This window comes from Battus philenor, unplaced genomic scaffold (assembly GCF_028537555.1).
Source record: "Battus philenor isolate CCGP_79_NKW_IND1 unplaced genomic scaffold, ilBatPhil1.0.hap1 SCAF_6, whole genome shotgun sequence".
Taxonomy (NCBI): domain Eukaryota; kingdom Metazoa; phylum Arthropoda; class Insecta; order Lepidoptera; family Papilionidae; genus Battus; species Battus philenor.
In genome coordinates this window covers 14,576,721-14,599,800 of record NW_027181726.1, presented here as the reverse complement: position 1 = coordinate 14,599,800, position 23,080 = coordinate 14,576,721, and the positions used below count along the sequence as shown (strand labels likewise).

The 23,080-nt window shown below is 36.0% G+C and overlaps 1 protein-coding gene across 1 annotated transcript; it reads right to left on the bottom strand.

Annotated features, from left to right (window-relative positions):
* Window positions 1-512: 512 nt before the first annotated feature.
* On the bottom strand, window positions 513-22,619 carry LOC137930458 (superoxide dismutase [Cu-Zn]-like). Its single transcript, XM_068773713.1, has 3 exons — window positions 22,410-22,619; window positions 2,076-2,303; window positions 513-842 (listed from the first exon to the last, which is right to left on the bottom strand). The coding sequence occupies exons 1-3, from the start codon at window positions 22,584-22,586 to the stop codon at window positions 585-587; spliced, it is 663 nt and encodes a 220-aa protein (XP_068629814.1). The 5' UTR covers window positions 22,587-22,619; the 3' UTR covers window positions 513-584.
* Window positions 22,620-23,080: the final 461 nt, after the last annotated feature.

The following is a 23,080-nucleotide window of genomic DNA, read 5'->3' as shown; positions in this document are numbered from 1 at the left end:
TTTGGTAAAATTTGTCAAGAAAATAAATTTATCAAAAATGGTTAAGAAAAATTGAACGGGGAGATTTATAAATATTGACGTAAAATACTTTTGTGCATTGAGTTAAAGGCGAGGGACTGTGATATATACGTACGTAGGTTGGTAATCTAATACCTGGGGAAGGGGGGAAAGAGGTGAACGAAAACATTGTAAGTATAGATATCTTGGGACCATACGTTCTATTAATAATTCAGGCCTATGTGGTCTGTGGACTGTTGAGCTAATAAAACTTTTTTTGGAATGTATATGGCGCACTATGTTATGCCATCTGTGCCGATAGATGGCGTTACAGTTCACTGTCGCTACTGCTGTTTCGAGAACAGTACGTAAGTTAATACATGTAAGTGTCAAAGTATCGTTATCAGTTATTGTTGGTAACACAAGGCATGTTAAAAATTGACAAATCTCAAAAAGAATGACGTTAACATCAAAGAGTGGGAACGAAATAAAATGGCAAAGGTTTTCATCAGATTTACAAGATCCCTGCTCTTAAATTTATTATCACCGTAAAAAAATTAAAAAGGAATATATGCTTTAAGTTTGGATCAACTCAAGTAGCCGATGACGCCGCAAGCTATCACGGGCCCCGAGCTGCCTGTCAGAGCGCTTTCCTCAGTGCCGGCTTTACCGTAGTCATCTTCACCTTTCGTTATTGCCAAAGATCTGCCAACGATGGAACGCGGACCTGCCAAAGAGATCAGGTGGTCGACGATCTTCACGTTCACCGTTTTTCCCTCTTCTGCCTTGATGTTGCCAAGGTCGCCTACGTGACGGATGGCATCTCGAGGTCCGCCGTGACGACCCTGAAAATTTATTGAAATATTTATTTTAACATACACGACGAACTTAAATATATTAAATTAAATAACATGGAATAAATTTCTTATAAACTTTTCATATAATACAAAGTAATGGCGAATTTGATCTCAAAAGTTAACCTTTTACACGTATGTAAAAAGAAAATTCATTTAATATTTCTGTTTAATTGAGGTAAAAGTTAAAAGTATTTATTTTTAAATATATAAAACTACGTCATTTATTTCTAAAATTATTTTATAAACTGTTGTAAAGAGCACCTCATCTCTATCATGTTTCAAGCACATTTGGTTCTGATATCACGGATTATCTTAAATAAGTTCTCTAGAGAAAATTAATTAGTTTTATTTAACGAAAAAACGCCTGGAGAAACTATATTTTTATCGTTAATTAATTTGGTGATTTCCAAATGAAAATGAAAACTGTTTTCAAGTGAAAACTAGTCAGTATCGTTTATCAAGAGATTTATCATTAACTAGCTATTCCGTCAGACTGTCGCATTCTAATATAAATAAAATAAATTGATATTACATATTTCACTTCACTTTTTTATTAAATGTGGAATAAATTAATTCATTTTGTGATCATATAAATGTAAATACGTGTCATAAACTCGAAGTTCAGAACGAATTGTCAAACGCACGAGGTTCATACAGTCAAATGGGCAGTTTCAAGAGACGCTATATTTTCCATATCAATTTTCTATTCTAATTATATCTTGCTGAGAGTATAGCTAGAAAATATATACATAGCTGCATAAAAGTAAAGAAAAAGTACAATGGTCTTATCACACGCGGTAATTTCTTCCAGACGACCGTAGTATGGAAATCGAAGAGCGATAAGTAGTGGTTGTAGAAAAACATACATGCTAACAAACATACATACATACATAAAAATACATACATTTATTCATATATACTTATAATAATAACAGTGTAATACAGGGTTATAAATAAAGATATCAAACTAGGGTAGCACTTGCCTCAGAAAGAATAAAGAAACGGAGAAAGGAAAAGAATGAATTAAAGAATAAATAATGAATGGTCTAATAAATATGTACTAACAATTTCTTTAAAAAATAATTTAATAATTTATTGTTATATTTGATTTGGATTCTCGGATTCTGGGTGGTATTCGCTATACAAATATCTTGCTTCATTGTCTTTTATGATGGTAGAGTAATAAATTATAAAAATAAAACGAATGCATCAGAGTCTTACGTAGTAAGCGATGAAGTGAGGTCCGATGTCCTCGCAGTCGTCGTCGATGTCCCCGTTCTGGTGCACGTGGATGCCGTGGAGTCCGGAAGACAGGCCCGTGATGTTGCCCTGGATGGTCACGGGACCGCTGGGGAGCACCTGCGTGAAGTACAGTTCGCCGCTGACGTCCGACTCGTCGTCATCCTCGAGATATACCACCGCTTGCAATCCGGGCGCCGACCTTGGACCCTGATGAAGTTTAAAAGATGTTTTAAGTATTTCTTTCCTAAGTTGATCCTCTAGATCAGGGCTCCTTAAACTTTTGTCATTCACGACCCCATTTATGATTGCAAGTTTCTTAATGACCCCATACAAATATAAAAAAAATTATATTTTTTGATGATTTATTTACTAGGTAACAATATGCATATACATATGAAAATAAACAGTTTTAGAATTCGTTTTAAAACATACAAAAATCTAAAATTTAAAATTGCACAAAAATTATAAAATTGTATGTATTAGTTTGACATAAAAATCCCTCGACCCTTGAATTTTGCCACGCGACCCCATTTGGGTCGCGACCCATAGTTTAAGAAACCCTGCTCTAGATCTAAAATCACTTCATCTTGCATAAACAAATCTAACAACAGTTAATTCAATTTAAAACTCTTTAGTTGTTTTTTTTTTTTTTTTTTTATTAATTCTAATTTGTATCGCTGGTGTTTTTTTTTACAGTATTTATCTTTCGCTTTAACTAAACGCAGACAGTTGGGAGAGGGTTGCCGCTATTTGATACGGATCTTTCTTCTCCCAGCTGCGAGGCACGACAGCGTTTTATATTATTATTACGATTTTTTTTTTTTTTACACAATTTTCACTTATGGGTAAATACAGCTAAAATTTATACATATTAACAATACAATTTGGAATACACAATTATATATTAGTTGCTACATTATTTTATTTAAGTCGCTGCCCAAGCGCTACAGACCGTTAAATGCCTTGAGATTTAGGACAATGTGCCGGGCCAACTCATCAAAAGATTCTGCTGTAGATTTTTTCTTGAGAAGGTCCGGTAAGCTGAACGGAGATATATTAAGGTTTTCACATAAGGTCACGTGGATATGTCTTTTGGATGCGAATCGGGAGCAGTGTCTGAGTAAGTGATCAAAAGTCTGTACTGTGGAGTCGTCACATGGGCAAGTCTCATTATCGATTATTTTAAAACGGTGCAGGTACTGCTTGCAGTACCCGTGCCCGCTTAGTAGTTGTGTCAGATAGAAGGATGTCTTGATGAGTTTTCGCAGTTTGTTTATGTCGGTGAGTTTCGAAAGGAGTCCTATGGTATGTCGACCCTGTGCCGAGCTCTCGTATCTAGCCTGCCAAATGCGGTTGTGTTCCGCACGGATTGCGCTCTTCACGAAATTCATTGAGAGATTCATTGAGAGTGCATTGCGGCAGCACTCTTTGCTGCCAAGTCGGCTTCCTCGTTACCGACGACGCCTGTGTGGCTTTTGACCCATGTAAAGTGTAATGTAGCTGGCGCGCGTGCGTGTATCTGATTGTGAATTTGTGTGACGATGGGGTGGGTGTTGCTTCTATTCTGCAGCGCGGCGATGGAAGATTGTGAGTCCGTGTGAATAATTGTGTATGTGTTCGGGTATGTTGAACAGGCCCACGAGCAGGCTTTCGAAATGGCGAGAAGCTCAGCTTGAAAGACCGAGCAAAACGAGTGAAGTTTGTATTTTTTGGAAGCAGTCTGGCGGCCTTCCATGAAAGCAACGAATGCCGCTCCTACGGAGGAGTCCTCCAGCTTGCTCCCATCAGTGTAAATATTCAAAGCATGGGGATAGGGTGCTGTGTAATTACGACCTCTAGAGGGGAAAGGACAGAAATGGATACTCTGGTAGCGGGGTGCAATAATTTGTGTGGTGGTGTAGGGCGTTCTAGAGCTGTATCAGAAGGTAAAAGTTAAGAGGCGCCGGTGAGTTTTGTGAGTTCCAGTGCCTGTACCTCCCGAACTTTGAGGTCGAGTGGGGTGAGTTCTGCAAGTGCTAGAGCGGCTGTGGTGGATATGGTCTTGAACGCCCGTGTGATCCTGATGGCAAAGCCTCGTTGCATACTTAACAACCGCCTTATTATCCCTTTTTTTAGAGCCGCTTGCCCCCATATACCAGCAGCATATGTCATAATTGGCTCAATGATACTGATGTAGATTGTCCGGATGTTCTCGGGATGTGCCCCCCATGTTGGTCTACAGAAAAGACTAAGTCTATTAAATATGCGCGAGGCTTTTTTGATAGTGTGCTGAACATGTTTATTAAAGAGTAATTTCTCGTCAATGATGACTCCCAGAAGTTTGAACTCGTGTATAAACGGAAGGCAGTATTGGCCCATTCTTATTGAGCATTTTTTGGCTGTGGGTGTGAATGCAATAACTTGTGTTTTTTCGGGGCCGAAGGTCAGTTTAACACTTTCACCCCACTCAATAATTTTACCAAGCGCAGAGTTGGTTAAATCTTGGAGGTCTTCAGCGCGAATGTGGTGTGTAATGAGCAAGACGTCGTCGGCAAACGCTTGTAAATGGCACCCATCTGGCAGGTCTATTTCGAGAAGCTCGTCTAGGATAATGTTCCACATAATTGGGCCACATGCCGAACCCTGAACGCAGCCCTTAGTTAGCTTCTTAGTGACTCGTTCTCCGGCGTAATCTAAAACCACTTCTCTGTCTTGAACATAGTTTTCAAAAATTGAAAAAATGTTTCGAGGGCAACCGATCCGCCTGAGGCCCTCGAATAGAGCTGGCCACCAGGCGTTGTTAAATGCTGCCTTGATGTCAAGGGAGACGGCGATGACGGCCTCTCTGGCTCGTTTGGCCGAGCGAACGACATCGAGAGCCGAGGAGATCGCCATGGTTGTGTTGGTTTGCTCCTTGAAACCAAATTGGTGACCGTTGAGCTTGCCTGCGACCGTGGCTACAAAAGTCACCCTTTTGATCAGGAGCTTTTCTAACAGCTTCCCGAAAACAGGGATGAGGCCAATTGGTCTGTGAGAATCGAGGGTACTGTAATCAGATTTACCAGGCTTCGGTATGATCTTGACATATGCCTGCTTCCACTGTCGGGGAAAGTGATGCAATTTTAAACATCTATTTAATAAATCTGTTATTAGCTGTGGGTAAGCCTGTGTAAATTGTGTGCATATGTCTGAAGTGAGGCCATCCATACCTGGTGCCTTTTTTGCATTCATAAGTTTTAGTAGCTCCAGTACCTCTTCCACTGCGAAAGGAGGTTCGTCAGGGGCCTCAGAGGTATCCTGTCTGTGACGGCGAAGATGCCTGTGTCGGGCTGAAAAGTCTGGAGAATCGTCGGGATAGAAATGATTTAAGAGAGCTGTAGCGCTTTGTTGGGCGTCATGTGTGTGCCCTGTGTCTATCTTTAAAGTGGTAGGAGGTTGTCGCCGAGTCGAGTGTTTAAGGAGGCGATTAGTCACTGACCATACATTCTCCTTATCTTGTCGGTTGCAGAATGTGCGGAAATCGGCCGTCGAAGTCTCCCTAAGCTTTCGAGCGTATTCAGTGCGCTTAAAGATTAGATCCTCGCATAATCGGTCGAATATCGTGTCTGAAGGCGCGTGGTGTCGTTTAGCGGCATGTAATCGGCGGTGTAGATGAACTACTTCAGATTTAAGTCGCTCCAGGTCTGTTGTCCACCAAGGAGGTTTGGAGCGCGTCCCAGCACCCCTGGATGGCATAGAAACTTTACACGCCGCGTGTATGGTGTCAGTGATTTGGTCTATAAAGACGTCTAAGTCGCCCGCGTTCAAATCGACTATTTGTGTGTCTAGTAAGTTAGAGTTTGTCATGATAGTGTGGAGTTCAGTCTTGAAACTTGCCCAGTTAGCTTTTTCGCTTTTATATTTGAATGTGGACGTGATGTTTCCCGTTTGGGAGGTTATGTCGTGGCGTGTACTAATCGAGAAGTCTATAGCGTTATGTTGTGAGATTGGGCATGCTTCTAGATTGACTCTCCAGTCACTAATATCGTCTATGGTCGATGCCGAAGCCAATGTTAAGTCGATTATAGAGGACCGCGGCCGTCCGTGAGCGGTGCTTTCAAACGTTGGGATATCGTTTACGTTGCAAAAGAAGAAGTCGTGTCCGTGTGCAATGTCAGTAATCATGTGTCCGCGAGCGTTCGCTCTCGCGCTGCCCCATATGGGATGCCATCCATTAAAGTCGCCCCCAATGACGCAACGAGATTCTCCAATACTGCCGAGAAAGAAGTCTAAGCGGTCCAGTGTCCCTAAGTCGTCTTGGCCTGGTTCGACGTAAGCTGACGCGACGTAGAGTTTTGTTGGTCCGCAATCGAGTCTCACGACCGCTAAGTTGCCTGTCGAGTACTGTGTCAGTCCTAAAGGATTAGGACACCGCGTTCCGTCCTTTATGAATATGCATGCTTTGACTCTGCCTGTAGGAGTGGGGAATTGGAAGATTTTTATGCCTGGAATGTTATTAACAAAGTTAGCTGAGCCTACATATGGCTCGGACACTAAAGCAATGGAATACTCGCCGGCCACAAAGTAGCGAGTGAATTCCAGGAGCGCTCCTTTACAGCGGTCTAAGTTGCATTGTATTACTTTGATAGAGGTGCGTTTATCCATAATCGATCCTGGAAGTCACTCGTCTCTTCACGATAGTAACTATTGGACAGGATGGGGAAGTGGCCTTATGTGCAATGCAGTCCGCGGTGTTAAACTTAATTTTACGAGCGGCACAGTTGTAACACTTGGGTGCGCTTTCCTTATGCGGACACTCTGTCTCAATATGCGAGCAGTCCGAGCAATGCGCACAGCGCTTTGCTCCACGGAGAAGAGAAAAGTCTTGAAAAAAAAAGAGAAAAGTCTTGAGAAATGGAGAGAAGTCGTCGCAGTGGACCCTCTGGTGATCCACTCGGACTCTCCCCATTGCCTTAAAAATTCGCCACAGCCCGGGACTGAGAACGAATACTGCGTTATACAGTTTACAGTTACGGTTGTTGCGCTTAAATTTAAAACTAATGTCGGCATCCGTATAAGCCTTCATTTCCGGGTTTTGATACAACAATATGGACGTTAATTCACCACTTGGAGTGTCTATAGATATGCCTTTAAGGATGCACATGGGTCTGAGTTTCTGTGCCTTCTCCGCTGTCACTTGCGACGCGCCAGATTTTGTAAGACGCTGTAAGGCGTCTTCGCAGTCTCGGGCAGTGTCGAACTCTACACGCAGTTTGTTGTTCGATAGTGGAACAACCTTGGTAGGAGCATAGTTCGATTGTCGAAAAGAAATACTTTTTCGGAAAGCCTCGACTGCCGCCTGCTTGGTGCTGGCTGGCGTCTTCGAAGCCACGATGATTGCTGGGCGCGGTGTCGGTGGAGGTGCGGTTTTGTTGGATGCGGGCGTCATACCTGTATTCGCCGGAAGCCTGGCCATTGCCGCGTAGGATGGCGCGGTAGAAACCGGGGCAACGACCGCGGCTGAGGTCGAGGTTGTGTGCACGGCGCGAGTAAGGTCTTTTTTTATTTTCGTCATTTCTTCCCGCACGCAGGCGAGAAGCTCCTGGCGCAAACTATCGCCTCCGTTGCCTGAGTGCATATCAGCAGAGGCGGCGCGGCTCCCGGACGCCTCAGCCACGCGGCCGTAGGCGGCCATAGCTCGGCGACTCTCCTCAGCGGCGCGAACAATGAGCCTTTTGTTCGCTGCCGTTACATGTTTTCCCTCGCTGACGGCTACTACGATAGTTGTAGACAGCGTGTTTATTACCGCGGTCAGGGAAGCTAGGTCGGAGACTTGATCCGCTGTAGCCTGCAGCACGTGCGCCGTTGGACGCGCACACGCAGTGGTTGGCGTCTCCGGAGCGGTGCGCTCTGCGGGCGATGCCGCTGGCGCACCGGCGGCCGGGCTTGCCTGGCTCATGTCGCACTATATAAATGGCCTGGTGAATTTTTAATATCCACCGGGGTTTCGGCTATAGTAGCTACCTTACGTTTTCATATTGAACAGATGAGGCAATTACAGAAAAGGAAAAAAAAATAATTAAAAAAAAATTTTGGGTCGCGACGCAAACCACTTGACAAATACAATCCACACTGTCGCCAAGCGGGCGCCGTCGTCCGCAGAGTCCCGCCGAAATATATAACAAAACACTTGTAACTTCAGTTTAAATGAACAATGTCCGTGTTAGGCAGTTTTTCGACTATAACAGGTTCAATTATGCACTGATTTTAATAGTTAGTTCACAATGGCACTGCTAATATTTTTGCGCGTCTTTTGATGTATAATGCATCGGGATCGGAGCACTTTTTTTCGCAACTACGATTTTTCGTACGCGGAGCCGCTCGAAAGCGTGACGTTCGGTTCGGTTGTCCTTTAGTTGTTTAATTTAAAACTGTTTAGTTCTCTAGTTGCATAATAGTAAAGAAAAAGTACAATAGGCGGTCTATCACACTAGACAATTACTCCCAGATAACTATAGTATGGAAACAGTAAAAGTATAAATAACTGCGACATTTAATTTTGACAGATATCAAAAAATGCAAAGGGCCGGTTGAGTCTAATGATTCAGGAGTGGATACTATACAGATTAAAAAGGGCTTCCACTATGTTCTAGTAAATTCCACCTTATTTTTCGATTTCCAGTCAATTTTTTTTAAATCTAGGTTACCCTGTTGCATCAATCTTACTTTCAAAAAACTTTTTTCAACAGAGCTTTTTTTTAATTTATAACAAGATGACTGCCGGTTAAAACTATGACACTACTTTTGCACCACAATTAATTTCAGACGTCGAAAGGTCCTCATGTAGCTACCAACTATTTGCTTATAAAGATATACAAATTTTTCTAAAAAAGTAATGTAAATTTTATGATAAGGATTCTAGCATAGAAATGGTAACTTTATTATGGATATAAGTGACAATAGATAGTATAACTTAGAAAAACTAAAAGCAAATTACAAGCAGTAATATCAAATTGTTTTATATATACTTTTTAATACATTAAAGCTGCTCTCGCATATATACAGGCTGAAGAAGGCTAAGCCTGTAGGTTTTGGTCGGGTTTATATAGATTTGTCTACGCACAGTACTAAGCCTGTTCTAAGATTAATAACATATCCGAAGTGCCAAATTAAATGTCGGGTACCCTAACCAGATGCTATAAAAACATACCATATGATATATAAGATACAGAAATTACAATGTTTTGTTCTACCAGATTTTGACAGCTTTGTTTTCTGTCAACGTTTGTTTACTCCGTTTGGGCAGCGATGACGTCATTTTACTAAAAATTAAAAACAAACACGCTTCGACTGCTATCTACTTAATCCTTCACGAATCCACGGTAATGATATCAACAATTAATTCTAATTAAAATCTTGATAAAATCATGTAATTGTGATATTATGACAAGTATCAATGCACCTTGACATATTACGCGCCACGAGATTGTTGGTAAAGCGACGGAAGTCATTGCATTGTAATTGATATGTAATGCCTACTCACGATGTCTATGTTGATGGTAATCATAAAGTGGTTTTTGCAGCGTAATTAGGTATAAAAAATTAAAAGCTTCGGAAACATAACCAATTTTGAAGTCATTCACTCTCTACAACTGGTTTAAACTTAGTCTTGGTGATGGGCTCAGTAGTTAGGAAAGCTTTATAGTTGATCCGAGGTCAAGGACTGCTCCGAGGCGACTGTTTTGAGTGGGCTTTATAAGGCCACTTAGGAGAAGTAAGGCTCGAAACAGGTTGCAGCATCTGGCTCTGCTTCCACAGTTCTTTACCTACTGCGATTAAAGGTGGTCTCACCACGGCGGAGGCGGTGCAACTCTAAGGATATCATCATATATCATATTATACAATAGATTCAGGCGTTGCCTCGCGGAAGTCCATCCTAACTAAGAAAAGGGCTAACATATAGCTACTTCCGCTATGTAGCAGTAGTCGTGCAATGAAGTGCACCGCCCGCTAGACTGCTGATAAATGCGCGTGCGGTAAGGAATGCATTGTATCAAGTAGCTGTACATTAGTTCCTTTTTTAGATATACCATATTGTTACCTTTATAAATAACTTCATTGCCTTAATCACCCTATCTGTTCATTTTTTTCCACGCGCCATCAGCCCCGACTGGCTCCATAGTATGATTCGTCGTTAGTTCACGGCTTTCTCTTTTGTGATGGATATGTGAGCAGTTGTCACAATATATAATAATTCTTTACTTTAAAACAAATTGTCGGTTGACGCCATTATAGGACCTATCCAGATTACCGTCCTTTTTTACGTGTTCGAAATACGAATAGATTTTAAATATTTTTATCTAAGGAGACATTTACACGCACTTTTGACATCACTCGTAATGTCATTTGCTGTATGTATGGTACATTTTATCCAAAAATCAAAGGTTTTAGAAATACTTAATAAAGTAATGATAATACAGGAAGAAAAAGCGCTATCATTGTTTATTATCTGTCCTTGCAGGCTTTGTACTACCAGAAATAATTGGTCTGTCGCATTCCATAAGAAAAAAATTATGTCATATCTTAGAATAATCACCTTGTGTGGCTTTAAATATGAGCTGCACATTCATATCTTTTACAACTATAACCAATCATCCAGAATAAACAATATGTCTAAGTCCATGGCAATGTAAGAATTACGTAATTTAGAAGAGGCGAAATAATTATTTTTATAAAAGTAAATATTGGTAATCTATGTTCAATGACGTTAATCTTTTAATTATTCCTTTATTCACGCACGAGCATCGTTCAGAAATCATTCCAATTAAACTTATTTTTTTTTTCAAATTTAAATACGCAGTTTTTAAACGAAAATTATAGATATAGTGGATTTTCAACATTTTTGTCTGTCTGTTTTTTTCTTTTTAAAATATGGAAACGTATGTTCGTCTTATTTTGAAAATTTATAATAATAATTTTTGTAAAGATTTTTTGTGGTATCTTATATTTAAATCTGCTATTTGGTTATGAAGTTTTTTAGTTTTGTAAATTCGATTAAAAAGAGGATTAAAACTATTTTAATCAGAGATGATATAGACATGTAATGGAAGGTGAAATGGATTAATGGGTAGACGATATAGCTATCGACCGAAAGATAGCAGTAAAATAATAATTTTAACTGGAACATTCCTAACGTAGTAAACACTTAAGTTATCACCAATATTTCCAGGAGCTGGTGTTATACAGAATAATATGTATACCTAAGACGTCATGGTGTGAGCAAATCTTTCTACGCTTTTATTAGGGAGATCGGAAAGTAATGTAGTTTCTGCCGACATATTTTAAAAGAAAAACCGACTGCTTTTTACCGCTCCCGTATTGAAAATTTGTATGCTAGATGTCAAAAGGTTGTTGTATAACGAATGTGAATATATTGTTGATTCGTAATAAAAACTTGTTAAAAATTTAGTCGTGTGAATTTAACTTAAGAATGCGACATTACTTTCCAGTTCCCCTAATATAATCACAGAAAATGTTGAGAAAATTTCCACTGCTAAAAAACAATAGTCAAAGAATGTCTGTGTGTTATGGGTTAGTATAGTCTAAATGACTTTATAGAAGATAGCATACTTTGGGAAATCATTCTATCTATCTATCTTCTTCTTTTCAGGTGATGGACGACCATTGCAAAGCATAGGCCTTTAAAATCGCTACGCTGACCAGTCCTGCACTGCCTGCATCCGGCGAATTTCCGCAACCTTATATGTGTCGGTCCAGATAGCCACAAGCTTTCGGCTCCAACAGCCATCGGTTACACGAGCGATCTGCCCAGCCTACTGCCATTTCAGACAGGCAATTCTTTGGGCTACCATTGTGGTCTCTCTAGATCAGTGATTCCCAAAGTGGTCTATATCGACCCCTAGAGGTCTATGACAACCTGCAAGTAGATCGTCAGCGAAAAAAATTTTTTTTAATGTTACGTATATTTTACATAACAGATACAACATTTTATTTTGAGTAGTTTTAATTTAAATTCAATTAATAAATGTATAAATTACTATGTTTTTTTACTTTAATTTTTCAACACTAAACTTCAATAAGAAATCAATATCAGGTAAGTAGGGGGTCTACCCGATACGGAAAAACATGGCAAGGGGTCTACGACACAAAAAAGTTTGGGGAACTCTGCTCTAGATGACCTTAAGCTTTTTTATAAGGCCCGTCGTAAGTGACCGTCTCGGATCACGTCATGTCATCACCGGGAACACACATTGGTCTTCGTCTTCAGATATCGCATTTCTCTCTCTCTTCTCTCTTTATCGCATACATCAGTATTTCGATTCCAAAATATTTTTAATGTTAATTATGCATGTAATTTTATGTTCTTTTAAAAAACCCATAGTTTATTTTGCTAGTTCTCTAGTCTGTGACGAATCTATCGTATTATTTTAATTATAATTTGAACTAATTTGTTAAAGTTCCTAACGCGTGAGTTAGTAATTATGTCAATTAAGTGCCAAACTAAGATTTTGGGCATGCCAGCGTGTCACGATTCGAGTTAATCTTTGTGCAAAATCGTGAGGAGTTCTATAGTTCTATAGATTACTTCCTGGTGATTAGACATCTGTTATTGTTCTGCAGAGATAGAATTCGACTAGAACAATTGTGGTTTAAACGTAAATCACAATAAATCCTTCGTTAACCTATGATTAACGTAAATTGGGTCGTCTGCAATGAAGTCTTATTTTAATTATCGATCAACGGGTGATTAACGGAGTTTCATATGAAAATTGAGTTTTCCCAATCAAGTTTTAAACTTTTATTAGCTAAACGTTAAATTTGGTCGATTAATCGATGAATAAACATTTATTTCAATTAAAGTTTTAGTTATTAATAATTATTATGTATTTCCCACTCACTACGTAAATATTTTATTGTAATGAAACGAAATATTTTATTTCATAAAGTAAGTTTATGACAGGTTACTTATTTTACATTCTTTCATACTTATTTTTCCTCTTTTTTAATAATTTTGTCTAATAATAATTATATTCACCCACTACCTTCATACTGGTAAAGTAGGTATTTGCATGCAATTTTGAAACGTCGATTATTTTAATATGCCTACCACAGGCTAGGAATATTGATCTGCTGAAAAGTTTCAGTCGGAAATTCGTCAGCTGCTCCTTTTAAGTTAACAGTTTTTGATCTGTGTTCTTATATCAACCGTGTAAATGTTTCAACAAATCAAGTTCCACATATTTCGATTAAAACATTTGAATGCTAGAATAAGACTTATTAAATAGGTTACTTTTAATTTTAGATTTAAAACTATGAAAAGCAAGATCTAAGATATGTTTTGGATTTTTATTATGTATATATGTACACATAGAACTATGAAGGAATTATTAATTTCGTGTGTATGTCATTTATAAGATTTAAAATTTTGGCGAATAAATAATACGTTTTCAAATAAATAGTGAAAACAACCGTTATAATATCAATTTCATTAAAAACATCTATTAGAGAATCTAGCTTTTAAATTATAACTAACCCAGATGATACTTTTATTTGTAAAATAAATATGAAATTAATTTCCGCGGTACTGTTCCATAATAAAATACCATAAGACAAAATGTTATTGAAATGTCTTGGGTTAATGCCCAAGTTCAAGTCCGAGCTTTGGTCAATGAATTTTGAACAAAAAGTGTACAAAAATAGTTGTACATCCATGACATTATTGTAAAGAAAGAAGATTTTAGAACCAACATTTTAAATATCATTTATTCCTATGTCCCCAAGATGGAGCAGATGGCGTCCACAGTACGTCACTCTTACGAGCAGTCTTGAGCTTCGCGCTTTTGAACTGCCTTAAACTTAAATGCAACTGGAAAAGACTTGTTGCTACGCATCTCATTTCTTGGGTCTTTCGGGTCATTTTAAGTCCCGTCTCCAAAGCCTTTCGTCGCAAGTTGTTCAGTTTGACTTGCATGTCGCTGTGTGTGTGGCTTAATAGGCATAGGTCATCGGCATAGTTGAAATCTTCCAAGACATTGGGCAGTCCCCACTCTATGCCACTGGACTTGCTGTTGATGGTTATGTTCATGATGCTATCCAGAACAACAAGGAAGAGACGAGGTGAGAGGAGGCACCCTGTCGCACACCTCCATGGATCCGTATATCTTCATAGACGAAGCCTTCAACTTTTTAAATAGGATTGTATTATAAATTAGACAGCTTCTTACAATTATATTTTCCTTACTCCTTGCCTGTTCTATTTTTGAATACTTTTCTTTTGTGTCTGTTTTATTATATTTATGTAGTACAACGAATAATATTAAAAAAACCCGCCAATTTTACTTGTGTATTGTCTATGTTTGTAAGTACAGTAAATGAATATGCATTAAGCACTCGAGTCACGCAAAAGCCATATTCCTTAATCTCAACGTCTTATTATGATCATGCGTAAATAAACTTCCAATTATGAATGACCTTTATTTTAATTGTTACAATGTTATGGAGCGCTTAATTATAAATCAACGTATATAGAAACCTTCGACTTAAATTTTATAGGAAGAATATTAATAATGATTAATTTCTTCTGTAAATTCAAGGGTTCATCATCTTCGTCATATCAGCCAATATACGCACTCATTCAGTGAATTCCCGTGACTTTACCGGAAGGGCCTAACCATGCTACACCTCCACCATAAGATCATTACTTGCGGCAGCATCGCTTCCCTTTTGGAAGGAGAAGAGAGCCGCCACACTTGGTTACGGCTTAGTTAAAAAGTAATAAAAGGTGATATAATTAAACGTAATAAAACCATGTAAGAAAACATTATAATAGTTACATAAAGTTTCGAGAATTTTTTTTTATAAAATAACATAAAATTGAAAAATTGAAAGAAAGATAGAAAGTAGTCGTTTGGAACTGTAAATTAAAAAAATTTAAAGAAATGTGACGAGGAATGGAAAGCAATGTGTGTATGTAGTGTAAGTGAATGTTGTGGGAATGATAGAAAATGCCGTTTCATTTTTAAAATGACGCGTGACGACTTGAAGGCTTAACAAAAAAATATTCACATAAATGCCGTATAAGTTACGGCGTTGTAATGTTGCATTAACTCCGGGAGCAGTGAGCTCAGTGGCTCAAAGAGCTAAAAAAAATACAATCAGAAATGGGGAAATTTGTAAAGTCATCGACATAATGTATATTTATATATATACTCTGTAATTACACTCATTCTTTTTTTTAAATATTTAATGGAATCAGGCGTTACCTCGCGGAAGTCCATCCTAAGTAAGAAAAGGACCAATATTTAGCCACTTCCGCACATGCAGCAGTAATCGTGCACCGCCCGCCGACGATGTACGACTTCTGGTTAATCAGCAAACTGAATAGATCAATGCAGAAACGCCGTTTTAACATAATTGAGAAGATAAAAATTGAATCTATGAAGGCCTGGTGATTTATACCAGAGAAAGACTATTCCGACTGTTTTGATGACTGGTAAAAGCGTTGGCAAAAGTGCGTTTTATCAGACGGTGAATACTTTAAATGGAATGCAATTGATTAGGAAGAATGAATAAAGAATTTACATTTTATAAACAAATTTTCTTTATCTTTTGATAACAGTATTATATCGTTTATGATCAATATCACAGCAATTATTACAAATTGTCAATGTTATATTTAAGTTGCTAATATTAAAGTAATAGGCGTTAATATTATTTTTAGTTTACTACTTTCAGATGTGCTGTAAATCGTCGTAATTACTTTATCCAAATTTTATATAAAAAAATTAGTAATTATGATTATTTTATATCCCGAAAACTCTTCCAATGTATTTTTTATGTACTACTGTAAAAAAAATTATTAGACTCTGAAATATATTACAATTTTTCATTTTTACCGTTGAAGTCTGCAAGGATAATAATAATAATTAATCTAATATGTATAAATTCTAATTTTGAAAATGCTTTTGGTAAAAAAAAATGACATATGTCAAAAAGATCTATGTTTATTGTTTCAGGGACTATATAATGATTAGATACAGATGTAAAAGATTAAGGGAATAAAGCAGACGCTTTAAAAATTTTACATTTATTTTCAAACACTCGGTATACAGTGATCGCTCTGAAAAATATAACATTTATTTATTTACACTTTTTTTGTACACTAGAGATAATGTAATACTACAATTATTATTTTTTATTGAAATCTGACCGGTGAATAACTTCTGGCAGAACAAACTCTGCAATGAAATATAATAAATAATAAACCTTTAATTTTTTTTCCTTCTGTAACAGATCACTTGTGTAATAAGTTAGATATATTACTTTTGTAATTTTATTGTTTAATATATTTTAGTTATCTAATCTATATAAACATATTTTATTCAGTATGAAATAAAGATTATACGTTTTTTTCTAAAAACGAAGATTACATTTAGTACTTATAAGGGATTCATGCATTTCTTTCTCTGAGCCTTTTATTTCGATATATCTGTCTTGGTCAAGTACCTACGAACAAATTGCGGCGCGTCACAACGGGAACAGTCAGATTTGAGTCTGGAAATGCGGTGTAGAGCGCCTATCTAGTTTTGATATAAGTTAAATATTAACAAAATAATCGTGGTTTTAGGCCCATCGGACGTTTGATTCAAAATTTAATAATTTCATAGACTAGTAGAACTAAAAGAACTCTTTAAATATTGAAAATAATCATTTCTTTTTTATATCTCAAATTTAAATTTAAATTATAAATTCTATTTGGAATGACAGTTACAATTATTGATCATTAGACTTATTGTCGTATTTCTGTTCTTTTATTTTCGCGTTAAAGTATGAAATAATAAAGGTATATTGTTGACAGTATAAAAAAATGTTGACAGTTGCAATGGATGGATACCCCATCGTTGACATTAAATGAACGCCTTCGTCTCTTTATATTACATAATTTAATTTTATATTCATTTGACTTTTTCTATAGCTTAACAAATATGTGTTACATATAATGATATATTAAGCATGTTAAAATCAAATATAACAGCGTTTCACTGATAGATTTTTAACAAATTTAATCTGTATTGTACTATATTTTGGCCTCCAAGATAGAAAAACATCTGACTAAACAATTGTTTATAACTATTGTATGTTCAATAAACAAGCTATTGTATTTTTAATTGTTTTTTCACTATATTATTGACCACGACCTACTTTATAGATACGGAGAAACATTCGGATGAGACCTAAGTGACGTTTTGATGATAAAAAATTTAATTCACCTAATCCACAATATATGAATTTCAATATACATACATATTTTAAATTATTGAGTACATACAATACAATTTAAACATCATTGAAACGTGACGGCTTGCGCCGGATCTTTGATTCCTGTTTAGTAATGTTTTTTTATTTGTATTGTCAATGTTCGACTATAAATCAGTAAATGTTCCTAGTGAGATAGTTATAAGGTAACAATTGCAATTAATTTTATATTTCTAATTTTTTACTTTCTTACTGCTTTTTGTTAATGTTTATCTCGAATAAAGTAAATAAATAAGAGATTTCCTGTCCTAATTACGTATTGATTCATCACGACGTCTCGGAGACTAGAAGATTTAGACAATTGAAATTTGCTAACAATATTTTTATTGTAGAGTAAAAGTTAGTTAAGAAAGGATTTAAAAAAAATCTACCCGCAAGTGGTTGATGAAGCTTCGTTTTTCTTATTCATTTCAGCTGATACATTGTTTTTAGTGATTAAATATGTATCTCCATATAATGATTATTAGAAAGAAATCGCATAAGGCAACCGGTTGTCATCATATCAACTTCAACATGCACATAAAATAACTAGTCAATTAATAATAGGAAAAATAGAATAAGAAAAGTGTAGTAATGTATAAGGAAGCACAACCCAAAGAAAACTGATAAAAAAAAATAGAATAAGTCAATAATAAAATAAAGAATAAAAAAAATGTACCTAGCCACCTAAGTGTAATAAGATGATGGAAGGAAGGCGATGAAAGCAAAAAGGAATGAACGAACAAAATGAAAGATATTGTGATGGAAATAAGGTAAGAATAAAAGAAATTGAGAAGAATGACAGTGAGTGAAGAATAAAGATGAAAGATCTGAAAAACTTATTTGTAAACAAAGACCCTGATCCCAACTATTTAGGTAAGAGAAGCCTCCAATAGCGGAGGCCATAAAAAAACATCATTATATCAACCTACAGAGCCTGCAAGGCTTAGGCCTTCCCCAAAGTTCGTCATGGTGACCTTGCATTGCCTGCATCCAAAGACTTCCCGGAATTGAACAATGTCGTCGGTATATCTAGTTGACGGCCTACTTATGACGAGTCTTCCGGCAGGTGATCGCCGACCATCGGTTGCACAAGCGATACTTCCCGCTCACTGCCACTTCAAACGAGCAGATCTTCGAGTTGCGACGGTGATCTTGGTTTTTTAGCAGAACTCTTCATTTCTGGTTCAATCTTGCAAACTCCAAGCACACCCCGCTCATTATTCTTTGAGTGACTATGAGCCTTTTTATGAGGTCCGTCGTGACCGACCACGTCTCTGATCTATATGTCATTAGCAATTCATGTCCGTCAATGACTTTTGTCTTCAGATATTGCGGTATTTTGGACGAGAAATTCTTTCAGAGCTTCTAAAACTATGCCCAACTACAACAATTGAACACGGTAGGGATTCGGCAAGTGATCTCTTTCTCCAATATTGACTTGTCTACCTAGATAGTTTGTTCCAGGTAAATAAGATAAGGTTCATGTATAATAGTCATGCTTCGTATTATATACTGTACTAAATGAAGACCATTGTGTTAGAATATTCTTTATAGTTCAAATAGTTTTTGATCTTTCATGTATGTTGCATGTATGACAACTTTTTTGTTTACATAAAACCGAACAGACTATACTTACAAAATTGCATCTAATGAATGGGCGGTATGGCTTCTTGTTATAATTGTAATAAAGAATTTCTTTCTTATATAAAAACAATACAAAAATTACCAAAAAATTAATGCAGCAACACACGCTCGTATTAAAAAAACACCGGTGAATTAATTGGTTATATATTAGTTCAGGGAAAAACCGATTTTTATGACCATGAATATTTGGCACTGGTTTTCATTTTTATTTATCGTTATACACTTAAATCAAGGCGAAACTTTTTGTAAATATTTTAATTTAATATTTTTTTCAGTATGTACAGGCATAGATAAGTTATTTGTAAGATAAGTGCATAGTATAAAAAGTGGGTTAAACAAAACTAATAAATGCGCATAAAAACATGTAGCGTGTGACGTGATAGATGGCGCTCATTTGTTCACTGGACATTTTCTATTTCTACTTTAATTAATTTCGCGTAAAAAATGCAAATGTCATCTTTTTTGGCATAGACAAATGATGTATGTACTTTGATATTTACAACTTCACTGTGTTTGATTGGTTTAAAGGCGTTTACCTTAAACTTTTGTAATTTATTTCACCGTACTAAGAGGCCGTTAAGCTCTGAACTCACTTAGACTTAGACTTACAGAGGTTGCTTCATTAAGTGAGGGAGAGATGAATTTTGAATGTCACTCTAAATACGTCTAAAATTCCAGTCTAGGATACCCGGGAGAACTTTTTAAGGTGAAGGTAGTTGGGGAAGAAACTTCTGCACCGCTTCTATTGTTGATAAGGGAAAATCTACTTGGTAGGTTGGTAATTTGGTAATTTTTGACGTTCTTATTTAACCATATTTTGAATCAACTTAGATTTAGAACTAAAGTACTATTTCGCTCTAATCAGCCCAGGCCCGTCCTTCATTAGTAAAATAAGAAATATTATCTCTAATAATTAAATATCAACGAGACTCAAGTTGCGATCGCAAGGTTCATCGATGTGGCAAATACGTACAACCTGATGATGGCAATATGGAGTAGGGATGAGGAAGTAGTCGCACGAAACGTAACTTTAAAAACTGGACACAGGGCGTTGTTAACATATATTAAGAGACCTATTTTTAATTTAAACACTGTAACATGCAAAAACGAAAACGAAAAGTCGGACAGAATAAACTGGAATGTAAAACTGGACGCTAATGTCTGTGAAACATAAATCCTAATAATAATAAAAAAAATATTTATGTCCATATAAAGGTTGTTAGGAAGAAATCCACGCGACCAGTTGTACATCGTCATCAGTCTCTTTCTGGACCATCTGGACTGGACCATCCAGCGACCTCTTTCGATCTTAATCACGTCGGTCCACTTAGTAGGTGGCTTGCCCATGACGCGTTATATTGTACGTGATTAATTATTTAGTTATAGCGTGTTTGTTTATGGCTTGAAGAAACATTCTTGTAGTATTTTTAAATTAAAAAAATACAATACACTTTTAATACGGCGCAGTTTTGTGGAATCTTATTGCAATAATTTTCTTGCAATGAATCTTCGTTGTTATAAGTCGAGAATATTTTATAAAGAATCATTTTTTTTAATTGGAACAGATAGCTATCTCTTGAATCCTTTCATTTTAAAAAAGAACCAATGCGTATTTATGTATATTCTCCTTTTTCCTTTTTTTCTTTATCAATCGATGTTGTATTTTGTTACATCAAGTAGGACAAATATCGAGTTCGGCCGAAATATCGATTCACGGTAGTGTGAGTTACGTGCCATTTTTTCGAAGAAAAATAATTCGTTTGTTCGTTTTTGTCAACGACAAAGGGGACAGATGAAAGAATATCCGGTACATTGAATATAGTATATCGGTTCAGAGACCTATTAGACATTTTTAAAATAAAAAACTAATGGAGTGTCAGAAGTGCTTCGATCGAGTTCAAAAACCTATTACTTTGTTGACGGACAAAAACATAATCGGTAGCGATCGCCGATAAATATTAGGTTAAAAATAATTTTTATATTCTTATTTATCCTAATTATATTTATTTTATTATTCAATAAAGATAATATATTTAAATAAATGGCCATTTTTACAATACAAATAGATAATAAAATAAATAAATTCTACGTATATGTATTTCAAACAATATAACAACTTTTTTTTTAAAACAGGCTTCGTAAAAGTAACGCCCTAATGTCATCTCATTTTTAAATTAATAGAATCATATGTGTCTCCTTAGATTTAATGTGTACAAGTAATTATATGTTTTGTTAACTTTTTTTGCGAACTTTAATAACGTAAAATATATTCTAAATATAAATGTTACTTATATCTTGTGCTCAAAAAGTATCCATACGCATTAGATGTGTCAATACAAAAAATTGTAACCACATTCATAACTTCAGATGACATGAAAATAGATAAGTAACACTCAAGCCGTACTTGTGTTAAGGTTTTTTATATATCATTGCTAGTGCTAGAGCTCAATTATCTAAGAGTACCACTCTTAAATAATAATCATGTTCTTGCAGATTTTTGATGCATGTTTTTTTTTTCTTTTTAATATTACTTGGCTGCAGGTGCTCCATTAAACAATCTATAAGATTATATCTCTGTTGCCAGAATCAATGAAGCGATCTTTCTTCGCTTTTTATTTTGTTCTATGTAACCTTTTTTAAAAAATATATTAAAAATGTTTATGTGTGATTTAAATTTTGAATAATAAAAATAAATTCTTTTTTAAATAGAATAATATTTACCAATGACTGTGGTAAGTAATCTTTGCATGAAATTTTTTATAATGTCTTCTTAGGGGTTGATTGGAGAATGCTTTTGAACGTTCAGAAATATCACATGGAGTATCGTATCATATTCCTCTATCAATCTTATTTTCAAGATATTTTTTGATTGTTACCTGTCAATTTTTTGCTATTTCATTTTTTGTTTGTGATTTTGAAATTGAAAATTATATTAATTTTGATTTAAATTTAAATTTGTATGGTTATATACAATAATAACTGCGAAAAATATGATATTAACGATGTAAAAATTCTAAATTTGACCAATTGAAGGATATATTGTAAGGATAGGAAAATAAAAAACAAACATTTAAATCGATGAAAGAAAGGAATGTACAAAAATAAACAAAAATAATAATCAAATGTAAATGACAGATTCAGGAGAGGTGGCGACAGGAGTGAAACAAGGAAAGGAATGCAAGATATTATAACGGACAACAGAGGAATGAGTAAAGTATATTGAGAAGGATAAAGCAGGAGCGAGGGCGCAGTATGTGGAAAATATTATATTTATACTAGTCCCGGTAAAGGAGTCATAGAAAATAATAACTGATTGGAATAGAAATAGGCATCAGTTATTACTACTGTTAAATATGTTACAGAATTTAAAAAAATTCAATAGAATTTACTTACGTATAAATATGGCTCCATAAAAACTTCATAAACGTTGCTCTGGTAGTCTTCAATTGCAGGCAATGATTTTATTATAAGATTTCTTCCGTAACCCGGTATCCCGTGAACGGTTTTTCCGTTTAAAACAGCGATAATACACAAGAATTGAAATAAAAATAATCGCAGATGTAAATTCATATTTAATCGTTTTAAAATTTTAAAACAGGCTGAAAATATTATTTACTCCTGAATTTCGGATTAAAAAAAAATAAAAGTATTTTTGACAGCGCGTGTCGTCTACGCAAATGGCGGGCTGTCAATGATTTTGATACACGGCAAAGAGCTAGAGGTGATGTTTTTATCAACGTAATGAGCACGTAGAACGATCGTATGTCGGTTTGTCATTACTCGATCTTCGTGAGGAGCCAAGGTTTCCTAATTGGGAGCCGTGCGGTAATGCTGAGTTAGACACGGCATTGTCCGATTCGGAGGAAGTCGATGTTTAAATATATTAATAGATATAAATGAATGCTGAGAGTGTTATTAATTGCATTCTATGATTATTTAAAATTTAATTATTATGGTATTTGTCGAACTATAAGATGCAAATCGGTATTATAAGATTTTTGGAACAATACGTCAAATTCGGAACATAAATGTTTTGAATTATTATTACCTAACTCGTACCATGT